We start from the raw sequence: 12,901 nt of genomic DNA on the forward strand, positions 1-12,901 counted from the left end.
TCAACAGGTTGCATGGTCTCTACTTCTCAATTCATTTTCATGTTGTTTAGATGAATGGAAGATCTTTGTGCATGATCAATGGTGGAATTCATATATTCATACCACTAGCAATTTGTTGATTGTAAGTTTGCCTTGTGTGGTCAATTGGAATCCTTAAATGAGTTTAACTTCAATTGCTATTCACACTTTGATATGCATTGCCTTGATGGTATCCTTGTTGTTGATAGTGATTTGAACATCATGTGCTTACCTTAGGAGATCGCACTAAGCTTTGTGGAGTTGTTGCTTTGCATGTCAAAGCAAGGCTTAGTCGAGTTTCACCAAAGTTTGTCCATCGTTCCTACATTCTTAGGATTAGAATAGACTCCTTGAATCCTATCCTTTTGCCATTTTATTTTCCAAGCAAGTAGTTAGAATCTAAGTTCCAACAACATCCAAACATGCGACATTCAAGTATATACGTAAGGCCCCTTAAATTACCATCAATCACATCAATCAATTGAGCTATCCACATGTCAAGACCTGACGATAGAAACCTTGGAGTCATCTTGGTTAATCATTCAATTTAGCATCCAAGAAGATTTTGATCAAGAGAGGATAAAATACCAACTTTTGGTATTTTATTATGTGTTTCATTGTGCATAAAAAACACATCAACAGGTTTCACTTCTGCACTTGTGGGTTCAATCCTGCAATCTCCAGATTTGACCCTGCATGGATTTACCTTCACAGTCACGGGTTTGCCTCTGCAGTTGCAGATCTTAACCATTAACATAGAAATGAACCTGCACATTCTGCAACTTATGTTTTCTGTCAACCTGTCTTTCGTATTGTCTAATTCCCAAATCCAACTTACTGTTCAAGTTTTATTTTCTAGATTCTTATGGATCAGCTTTTCTTGTTTGAAAAAAAGCAATGTGCACATGATTAATTATTACAAAATTGAAGTAAATTTTAGCTTGCAATCTGATGTTGATTTGGATTTGAGATTTCTAAGATTTTTTTGATCAGAACACATTCATATGCTTTCTAAACATTCTCTAGTCATTCTGTGATCTTGTAAAATTTTTGTTTGAGGGTGTGAAACCTTAGACGTCTACTCATCTGTTACAATTTCAATGAATAAACAACTAGCTTGTTGAACCTTGGATTTTCCAGGATGACTTCTTTGCAATGTACCTAAGTTGGCAAATGCTTTCTTTTTGAAAAAGTCAAATGAACCTTTGAGGTTGGAATTTTGAAACTTTTACAAGACACAAAATATTAAATGTTGAAGCTTCAAGTATATTTAAATGCAAAATAGAAATATAGCATGTTAGATCATTTTTTGAGATATGCTTTCTGATTCACAGGAGTATAAAACTCACCGAAAAGCACATGTCAACATTTAGAAAGAAATCATCTGGTTGAATTTTAGAGAAACAAGGCGCTTGCATATGCATCAGAATGACCATCACTTGTATAAAAGAGTTAGATTCATGTGAGAAAGATCTTTTGTATGCCAGTTACAAATGTTATTTTACTTCTGTGATTTGGCTACCTTATAAGAGAGCTGTTTGTCCCTTAAGAATTTTTAATATTGAAGATGAAAGTGGTTCATTACCCCTTTTGTCATATAGAACTATTTTATATAGACCAATGACTTCTCGCAGAAGGTAATCATAAAAAAGTGACGAACCAAACTGCAAGATTATACAAACCCCATGTGAAAGAATGCAGTTCAACAGGTGGTTGAAACGTGATTTGAAAGTTGCATTTCAATTTTTACCCTAAATTTTACTGGTTACACTTTAATGCATTTAATGCAATGCCTTCATTAATGCAAGGATTGTATTATCATCTATTTATTTGATGGTATAGCGCTCCTGATTAATGTAGTTTGTTATATTGGAAAAGTAAATTTCATGTTTTATTATTTTATAGGAGTTACTTGGCATTAAAATTGGAGAATATTTTGAAATAATAATTGATTCTTATTAAATACTCCTTATATAAGCAATTACAAAAGATCTTTCCATAACGGAAACAATTGAGAACTAAGGACATAATAGAAAGATTCTAAATACTGATTGACTTACAAAATAGAAAGTTACTAAAAACTAACCAATCGACTTAAATGACCTTTATAGCTAAATATTACAATAATATTTTAATGGCCTCCCTTAATGGTCATTCTACTAACTACAACATTTGTCCCAAAATTTTACAACTAGCTGATACAACCCATGATCTTTGATGCCAAACGCATGTTGGAATCGTTTGCCGTTGTGCCAAAAGATCGAACTATCAACGCCCAATACAATTGCCAAATTTTACTTGACCTACGGGAGGTGGTTAAGTCATGTCACGAGTCCCCAAGGAGGTGTTGACTACCAAGTCAACAATCTCCCCCTCAACACCAAGCGAGCCTTCAGCACCCACTGAAGGGAGACTTGAACCCGTGATCCAAGGCTCTGATACCAATTGTTGGAATCGTTTGCCGTTGTGCCAAAAGCTCGAACTATCAACGCCTAATACAACCGCCAGATTTAACTTGACCCATGGGAGGTGGTTAAGCCATGCCATGAGTCCCCAAGGAGGTGCTGGCCACCAAGTCAACACCGCAATGGTTTTCCTCTTGCTGTTAAGTCTCTAGCTGCCTTCCAACATGATATTAGGTAATGAAGCCATCCCTCCTGTTATCTAGAGATACAAAAAACGAGATAAAATGCAGCTTCTCAAATACCTTCGATTTTTGTAGATAAAAAATCAGAAAAAACTGAAACCCTTGATTTGTTATTTTAAAAAATTGTGCAAAATTTTTGAATATCCACAATTTTGTGGAAAATCACTCCGAACCTTCATAGTTATGAAAATCCACGATTTTGCCAAAGATTGTAAAAAAAACAAGGTAAAAAAACCCTCCATTACTTTGGAGAAAAACAGCAACACCCACAATTTTTTAAAAAATCTTGCAAAAACTCAGTTTGCCCTAGAAACAAACCCTAGGTGAACAAAAGCGGACAGCAAGAAACCACGATTTTATAAAAAATCAGCAAAAATTTTTTGAAGGTGTGGGAAAAATTGTTAAAAAGTAGTTGTAAAACAGCACCACGATTTTGTAGAAAAATTGTCAAACCCTAGCTGCAAAAGATAACTCACGTTTTTTTTGAAAAAATTGTCAAATAACTCAGCTGAAATCTGCTGCGTGGCTGGAAACCCTAGTCACACAGCAGACATGCAAGAGCAAACCCAGGATTTTCTAAAAAAATGTTCAAAAAGTCAGTGATAATGGTCACACAATTTTTCAAGGAAAAAATCTGCAATTTTTAATAGGACAAACCCTGTGAACCAGAAAACCACAATTTTTATCAAAAAAACCGTTCAAAAACTTTGATGGTAAAAGCCCTTGATTTTCAGCAGAAAAAACCATGAATTTTATTCTATAAAAAATCTGCCCAAAAAAAAAACCCCACGATTTTTTTTATTTAAAAAAACCCATCAGAAAACTTCTTGAAATTTCGAGGAAATTTTTAGGTAAATGGACCATGAATTATTTTATTAAAAAATTCGCCAGAAAAAGAACCTATTCTCTAATACCATGAAATAATAATTGATTGTTATTAACAAAGGAGAGGAATACTCCTTATATAAGCAGTTACAGAAGATCTTTCCATAATGGAAGTGATTGAGAACTAAAGACAGAATAGAAAGATTATAAATACTAACACACTTAAAGAATAGAAAGTTACTAAAAACTAATTGAACGACTCAAGTGACCATTATAGCTAAATGTTACAATATTACTTTAATATATTTTTGGTAAAAGCTGGTTGCCAAAGAAAACTTTAGAGATGGTTATGGAATCTTGTTACAAACTTAATTAAAATTCTTAAATAGAAATTTCCTTCATATTTAGGAGGTGATTTTTGCTTCTAGACGAGTTTTGGTGCTAGCCATAAGATTTTTCCTTTTGTGTTTTGAAACCCAACATGATTATAAGGTGAGCTACTTTGTTTGTAAGCTCATATTTGGTGATGTTACACTTTAAGGAGAAGGTAAGGCCCTAGATGGGTCAGTATGTGCAAATTAACTGATATGTTTCTGGGAGCATCACCCTTTGGTTTCATTTTGCGAGCCACTTAAATATGGTTGTAATACCATATTTTTTTGTTTTTTAGGTGACACATCAACTCTTTATATACGAGGGTTTTCCTTTATGAGTTATCATTAAGCAGCCAAAATTTTGTAGAAGTTCTTTTGAATGCTTTGGTGCTATTCAATTTTTTCAATTTTGCTTGAAGATCTGTAATTGCCATGTTAAGTACCGTTGTGCCTGTATTTTTATGAAATGATTGTGACATCTTTGTAATCAAGTTAGTGGGCCAAGTTCTTGTTTTGTGCAGTTTTGTTTAAGGTGAAATCTGGATCTGAGTTCATCCATGGAAATGCATGGATGGAGTTTGTAGCGGCTAATATATTTGGATGGTGTTGGAGAAAGTATGGCTTTGAGAAAAGTTGATTGTGGCTGGGGAAGAAGACAGATTGCTAGTGGCCAAAAAAATGTGGGTGGGGTGTTCAATAGAAGATAATGTGTTACATAACAGTTTAAGGTTTGATGATTTTGTAAATGAAAAAGAAAACAACATACTACTTATTTTGAAACACTTACCTAATGGAGAGACTCATAGAGGATCTATCAAAATAAGGATTCTGAACTAAGCTGAAGTAATAGATCTTAAGGATTTGAAACCGAGTGACTTGACAGATTCGATTTAAGATCTTGAGCTTTTTTTAAGAAACAGGGAATATGATTAAGCGATACCAAGGGAGAATGAAGATTGCTATAATGAAGATGAAATTCCATGTGGCCTTATGGTAAGATGACTTGCAGAAGGATGTGACAAGGTAACATAAGGGGAAATAAAGATTCCGAAAAATATACTAAAGCATTTGTGGGTCAAATTCCTACTCTTAAGACTTACCTGTGGAGTTTGCCTAGGCAATTTTAGAATTTAGTGCAAAGGGACTTTTAGTTTTTTTGTTGAAGAGTATATAGGTGTTTCATAAAATTATAAATCACAGTAGACATGTGCAGGAATGAAGAGCAAGTCACAATCAATTTTTTTTGAGTTTGTAGATACATGACAGACTAGCAGTTTGAAACTACATTGTGTCAAAGATCCCAGTATGCATTTAATCTGGGAAGTGAAATTAATTAGAGGAAATGACATAATGCTAGAGAGTGAGAACTAGCGAATATTTTAGGGATAGGGAAAGTCACATCTGGGTCAATCCAAGAAGATTTGAAGCAAACAAAAGAATATGATATGAATGGAGAAGCTGGACAAGAGAATATTTTTCACTTTTTTTTGATGCCATGTTATTCTTGAAGTGGAAATGTTACTTCTTGCAAAGGCTTGCATATGACATCCTGTCTATCTTTTAAGCCTGGTGTATTTATTATTCCCGTGGTACCTACTACCATACATTTGCTCCTTTGTCAGACAAATGCTTAAATTCTTATGGAAAATGACTTTTAAATTATTTTTTCCTTGATAAAATTATATTAATTCTGCTGAATGACTTGGACCTAAGATGATAGGAATTTAGGAACTGGTAATATCAACTCTTTCTTTGTGTTTTACTTGAGTGAATTCAAATACCAAATGCCTAAAGATATATAAAAATTTAATAGTGATTGAAGCAACAAATGAGATTCTTTTAATAGAGGCATAGACTTTAGGTACCATGCTTATTTGCCTGGCCTCATAAGATATGGGTGCAGATTAGTCATTGCTGGAAATCACACCTAAAGGCAAGTGGCAAATTTTCTTTTGGTGAAAATATTGAGTTGACATATTTTAAATATTTTGAAGCTTTGAAATAAACAACGTTTCCTTGAACGTGGAAGTTAAAAAATTCAAGACATCTTACAAATTTTGCCACCAAATAAAAACTTATCTTCTAGCTTTGTGATAACTTGCCATGGGTTGTGTTGTGAGGTATTCACACATCGCCCCATTGCAAATGGGGACCCCCACTTTTTGCTTTCTAGGGTTAGCTCTTTTTAGTTTTGTTGTTGGTCATTTTAGTGTCTTAGCCTTTGCATTGAAGGGATTGAGTTTCTCAAAGATCATCAAGCCAGGTGGATCTCCTCAAGGTGGAGTGAAGGAGGTTAGGTCAGTTGAGTGATTAGGGGTTATTTAGATCATTCCTAGGGTTTTTGTGTACTATTCGGTCACGCTTCAAGTTGCTAAATCAAACCTTGGTTGAATGCATAGTGTCCTCCTAAGTTTCGTCCCTTACATCAAGGTCAGAGCGAACTCGCCTTAGAAGTCTGAAATGTCATCATGATCCTGAAATGTCTTGAAATTTGACTAATTCTGGAAATTTGAAGGATCCTCCAAAACTAGATTTTGCATTATAACTCATGGAGGTCCGAAACCACTCTCAAACATCCTGACAATATATATGGAATATAAGTTAAAGTTCTATGATAATAAATAACCCACTTAACTCAGTGGTTAGAGTATCACTTTCATACGGCGAGAGTCATTGGTTCAAATCCAATAGTAGGTAAAACTTATTTGATGCAATTGATTAATAGATCGCATCAAATAAGTTTTACTCTATTTTTATAATATCAATTATCTTTTCTCTTTCTTATACTTAAATGTTATATTCCATATATGAATCCTGATGGAGAGACTAGCTTGTCAAACAACTTCATGTTGAAGGAGAGGTGAGCGAACTTCATGTTGAAGGACATTTGAGCGAACTTCATGCTGAAGGAGAGGTGAGTGAACTTCACGTTGAAGGACAATTGAGCGAACTTCATGCTGAAGGAGAGGTGAGCGAACTTCATGCTGAAGGAGAGGTGAGTGAACTTCGTGTTGAAGGAGAGGTGAGCGAACTTCATGTTGAAGGAGATAGGAGCGAACTTCATGTTTCACCACTTTAGAGCGAAGTTTCTTCTTCACAAGTTTACATTTTGAAGTAAAATTGACAACTTCATGCTTGAGCACTTTGGAGCGGAATTCATGATCTAGCAAAATGAAGCAATCTTGAGAGTGAAGTTGGATATAAATAGGTGAAATAAATCAACTTCGGTAGTTAAAGGAGATGAGCGAAGTTTTTTTCTACTTCGTGCATTGAAGAAAGCGAAATTCCCAACTTCATGAATTAAAGGAGGTGAGCGAAATGCTACTTCATGAGTTGAAGGAGGTGAGCGAAGTAGATAACTTCATGCATTGGGGAAAGAGAGCAAATTTCATGTTTTCACCAAGGAGAGCGAATTTCATAAGCATGAGCGAAATTGAATAAGAGAAGGATAATCACCTAAAGAGGACTAAATGCCAAATAAACTTCATGATCTCACCAAGAGGAGCGAAGTAGAGTGATTTAAACAAACTTCAACTTCAAGGAGATAGGAGCGAACTTCGGGTTCAAGCAACTAGGATCGAAATTCATACTTCATGTATCAAAAGGGATGAGCGAAGTTGATAACTTTAGCAGCTACAAGCTTCAACGAAATCCTCCACTTCATGTATTGTCAAGGAGTGAAATTGTTACTTCATGAGTTTAGGTTTTGAAGCGAACTTCATGAGTTGAGGTTTTGGAGCGAAGTTTACTACTTCATGTGTTTGGGATAAGGAGCAAAGTTCATGATCTTGCTAAGTGGAGCGATTTTTTAAGAATGAAGTTGGATATAAATAAGAGAAATAATTAAGAGAAGCAACTTCACGTTTCACTAATTTGGAGCAAAGTTTTTCACTTCATGAACTACTAAGTTGGAGCGATCTTACAACTTCATGAATTAAAGTGAAGGAGCAAACTTCATCCTAGAAGGTTTTCGAGCGAAATGTTACTTCATGAATTGAAGAAGTGAAGCGAAGTTATACTTCATCCATTGAGAAATAAGAGCGAATGTCAACTTCATGAATCAAGCTTCATGAGTGAACTTTAATTTCATGTTTGAGACAAGAGAGCTTCATATAGGGGGGCTTCAATGGAAAATTCCAACTTTACAAACCAAGGGATACAAATGAACTTCAAGAATTAAGACATGAGCAAACTTCACAATTTGAAGGCTATGAGTGAAGTTCAAGAAAATGAAGAAGATTAAGGAGAGGGAAACTTAATGAACATTAAGGATGGAATACACTTCAAGAGCCCCTCTTCACGAGCAAAAAGCAACTTCAAGTGCTCCTTCATAAAGGCGAATTCCTCTAGATCTTCTTATCAAACCTACAAAACACATAAAATCAAGGGATATATCAAGCTAAGAAGAACTATCAAAGTTATATATTATGTATTTGATATCATGTTTGTTTGGTTTTGCAGATGGGAGAGGATGGTGATTGCAAAGCAAAGAGGAGGAAAGTTGTAAGACCTACACCACCATGCAAGAGGAGAAAACTTCATGACCAAGAGGAATTTTAACCTTCACCACACCATGGAGACATGAAGAGATCAAAGGAGTGCGAAAGAGAAGTTATACAATCACTCAAAAGCAAGCAAGCAAAGATTCAACTACATCAATAACTCCCATCACAACTACTTTGAGCGAGCTAGATAATGTTGAGTATCAAGAGATACCTCTCAACATCCCTTCATCATGATGAATCAACTCAAGTCTACAAAGTGCAAGAGTGAAGTGGCATCCCAGATGGCGTTCCAATCATCATTCCTCTAGTCAATGAAGTCCACATCAATGCATCCAAGTTCAATGAATCAAGCTCACCAGTGATGGCACAAACTCCGAGGCACCTACCCCTGATATCTATTGGTCCACACTTTCTGAATGTAATTTTCTTATTGGCTAAGGAAAAGTTTGTTGTAACAAACCCTAATTAGGGTTTTCATTGTAGAATCCTGGCCATTGATGGAGAATCAATCCTGGCCATTCATTGTAAATGAGCTCTCTATAAAAGCTCAGAGTCTTTCATTTGTTAAGGTTAATAGCTAATAGTTGGTTAATAGCTAATAGTGAGTAGAATAGAATAACAAAAGAATAGCAATTAGAATAGAAGTAGATTAGGAGAGGGAAGAATTGTTGGTATGACTTGTAAATGAGATACTCTTTTCATTGAAGTTATGGTGAAATTTGTTATTTCAACAAGCCTCATGATTCTACTTCTCAATTTATTTTCATTTAGATTGAATGGAAGAAGTTGTTGAATGTATTCATGTGGGATCTGCCCAATCCATACCACTAACCTCTTGTTGCTTGTAACTGCGCCTTGTATGGTCAACTGGAATGATATGAGCTTAACTTCGAATCGTTCTACATTCATTGCTTATGCATTAACTTGAATGGTAATTGATGTTTGATGGTATTGATTCGAACATCCTTGAAACGTCCTTAGAAGATTGCACTGAGCTTGTGTCAAATTGTTCAGTTTGATGATGAGACCTCGCTTAGTAGGATTCCATCTAGTCATTCATTCATCTTCCTACATTCTTAAGATTAGAGTAGACTCTCTCAAACCTTACCTCTTTTGCTCTTTTTTATCTTCCAATTGAGTAGATAGGACGTAAGTTCCAGCAAATCAAGCATTCAGGCATTCGAATGTAAGTCCCCTTGTGATTCCAGCATAATCACATCAACCAATAGAGCTTATCCACACGTAGGGACCTGTTGATGTGTTTTTTATGCACATGCGAACACAGAATAAAATACCTAAAGGGTACCTTATCCTCTCTTGAATAAAGTCTCCGAGTGCTGAAGATGTCGCGAAAAGGATCAATCGGGATGACTTCAAGGTTCTTTGTATGTAGGATCTCTACGTGTGGATAAGCTCTCTGTGGTATGATGTGATTTTGCTGGAATCACAAGGGGACTTACACTTGATGACCTAAACGTCTGATTTGCTGGAATCACAAGATTTTACTGGCTTAGATTTGAAAAAAAAGGAAAAAGGACGAGGTCGAGGAAAGGATCTAATTCTGACACTAAGAATGTAGGAGCAATGAATGATCTTTGATGAAATTCTAACTAAGTCTTGTTTTGACATCCCAGGACCATCTCCACAAGGTTAGTGCGATCTTCAGAGGAAAGCTTTATGATGTTCAGATCATCACTACAGGCATATACACCATCAGGCTGATGCATATCAATGAAGAAGCGACAATTGAAGTTAAGCTTAAGCTGAATGATTCCAGTTGACTACACAAGGCAAGTCTGCAATCAACAAACTGCTAGTAGTATGGATATACGAATTTCACCATCAATCAAACACATTTCTTCCACTCATCTAATAACATGAAATCAAAACTGAGAAGTATAGAGACCATGCAAATTGTTGAATCGACCCATAGCTTTCACCATTTCTTCAATGAAGTTTTACAAGTCTTTTACAACATCTTGGCAACAATCTTTGCCTTCTCTCTATACTCTACTCTAATTGCTATACTATTAACTGACTATTCACTAACTACTTTCTCACTATTCTTCCACTATTCACTAACTACTTTCTATTAGCCTTTACAAATGAAGAGTCGGGGCTTATATAGTGCCCTTAATACAATTCAATGGCTAAGATCAATTTGAGATCAATGGCCAAGATTCTACAATGAAAACCCTAATTAGGGTTTGTTACAACAAACTCAATTCTGACCAATGAAATAATTGTATTAATTGGACACATGTCTTCTTTGGAATATTTGACCAATGGATAGCTGGGGTAGGTACATCGAAGTTTGTGCCATCTTTAATGAGTTAGGTACATTGAATTTGGACATGCTGAGGTGGACCAACCCGATTGGAGGAGTGATGACTAGGATGCCACCTTGTCTAACACTTGGTTGATGCTCAATTTGGTGATGCTTTCCTTCAAATGCTGGACTGGAAGATAGATGGAGAAGGTCGTCCTTGTTGATGCTGGACTGGAGGAGGTTGTCCTTGTCCTGGCTTGATCTTCTTTGATGAGGGTCTGCCAAGTAATTGATCCTCCGACTCCGGGGCCGTCATTTGATGCCTACACAAAAGATTAAAGTTAGTCTTTGAGCATCAAACCTTAAAGCATAGAATTTAGGACCTTCCAAGAGAATGATTTAAGATATTAACTTGAAAAAGACATGATAAATCAAGAATTATACATTTTCAAATTAATTATGAATGGAAATTGGATTTTCAAGACTTAGACTTTACAAAATTGCTATGGAATCACAATAAGTCTTGAATAAGAACTTCAAAAAAAATGATTCTTCATACCTCCTCCTTGAATGCTTAACTATAAAACCTTGGAAAAAGATGAAAGAGGACCGGATTTTGCTGGACAAAGGTTGAATTGTGGTCTTCCTTTGGATGAATTGTCTTGATTAACCTTCAAAAGAAGTTCGCCTTCCACTAGCTTCTCAAAATCTGGAAATTACCTTCAAACAACTTCAAAATCTGGAAATTATCTCCCAACTTGCTAAGAAATTCGCCTCCAATCTGCTAGATTTCGCTCCTCCAATTTGCTCCTCTAAATTCGCATAAGAAGGAATGAATGAACGATTTGCATTTTGACACAATACTCCTCTCTTATATAGGGCGCTCACCCTAATAACCATGAGGCCGACCTAGGAAATAAGCCTTAAAATAAGATAATAATCCATTAAAAAGGAGGCCGACTTGCTTGCAAAAGCCAATAAATGTGTTTGAGCGCTCACCTTTTATTTTTTTAAATTTTAAAATTAATTTCAAGGCCCAAAGGTGGATTTTTCATTTATTTTAAGGCTTAGAATTTAATTAATCAAATTATGAATGCCTTAATTTATGCGAACTTGTTTTAGTCTTCCAAGTTTGAACCCCTTGTCTAGACTTGCTCACTTAATAAAATTGAAATTTTCTCAACCAATATTTGCAAATTTCCATGTCTTTGTATTCTCAATCTTGCAATTTGCCTTAGACTCAATCAAACAAGGTTGAATGATAGATTTTTTGATATTTTCGCCCTGGACCCTTTGGAAGGGTCAGGAGCGATTTTTCAAGTTTAGGCCAAAATTTCACCTTAGTTTGATCATTAAACTCCTTCAAGGCGATCTCCAGGGTTCATTCACCTCCATCACTGGGCTAGCTCATCAAAACTTTGAAGGAAACATTGCATTTTTGGGAATTTCGCTCTGGACCCTCTAGAAGGGTCAGGAGCGAAATTCTCTCCTGAGCTCAAAATTCTCATGTTTTGAAGGTCTAGATTTCTTCAAGGCATTCCAAATAGGTTCTTTCATTGTAGTCCAGGGTTAGTTTTATTCAAATCTGGAGGAAAAAGGTGACTGATGTTTTTCGCCCTGGACCCTTTGGAAGGGTCAGGAGTGATTTTCCTTGCTTGGGCTTACTCTTCCATCATCTCAACTTCAATCCACTTTACAAAGCTAGGAAATAGTCCTCTTCATTCACCCAATCCAAGTTTGATTTGTTTTTGTAAGGGAAAATAGGGGATTTTGAGATTTTCGCCCTGGACCCTCTGGAAGGGTCAGGAGCGATTTTTAGGTTTTAGGCCTATTTTCCAATCCTTTCATCTTCAAATCACTTCCATGGCATAAAACATCTTGCCTTACTCCCCTTCAAGTCATGAAAACCAAAATCTCATCTTGAAATGCAAGGAAAATAGGAGGATTTGGAAATTTCGCCTTGGACCCTCTGGAAGGGTCAGGAGCGAATTTTCTTCTTGGCATCAAAACTTGCATCCTTAGCAATCAACCCAACTTCAAGGCAATTCAAATGTCATTTTACACCCATGTCTAAGCTTGGCCTTGCCCAAAATTTGGAGAAAAGGATGGTTTTAGTGTTTTTCGCTCTAGACCCTTTGGAAGGGTCAGGAGCGATTTTCAAGTTTTGAGCATGTTCCTCCATTCTTTCAACTTCAATTCACCTTCAAGGCTAAAAACACTTCTCCTTTCACGTTCAACCCAAGTCTCACTTGATTTCGCAAGG

General features: G+C 36.0%; 1 protein-coding gene across 6 annotated transcripts in view; it reads left to right on the forward strand.

Moving 5' to 3' along the window:
• LOC131079557 (uncharacterized) overlaps positions 1–12,901 on the forward strand; it is a 112,307-nt gene that overhangs the window by 60,509 nt on the left and 38,897 nt on the right. The window contains exon 4 of one of the 6 annotated variants that reach the window (XM_058017540.2): positions 1,353–1,711. The exons of the other annotated variants lie outside the window; for them this stretch is intronic. Within the exon in view, the coding sequence (XP_057873523.1) occupies positions 1,353–1,391 (39 nt within the window). The 3' untranslated portion in view covers positions 1,392–1,711. Of the gene's footprint in view, positions 1–1,352; positions 1,712–12,901 lie in introns of those variants that run through there. 6 annotated transcript variants of the gene reach the window in all.

Source organism: Cryptomeria japonica, chromosome 5 (assembly GCF_030272615.1).
Source record: "Cryptomeria japonica chromosome 5, Sugi_1.0, whole genome shotgun sequence".
Lineage (NCBI taxonomy): Eukaryota > Viridiplantae > Streptophyta > Pinopsida > Cupressales > Cupressaceae > Cryptomeria > Cryptomeria japonica.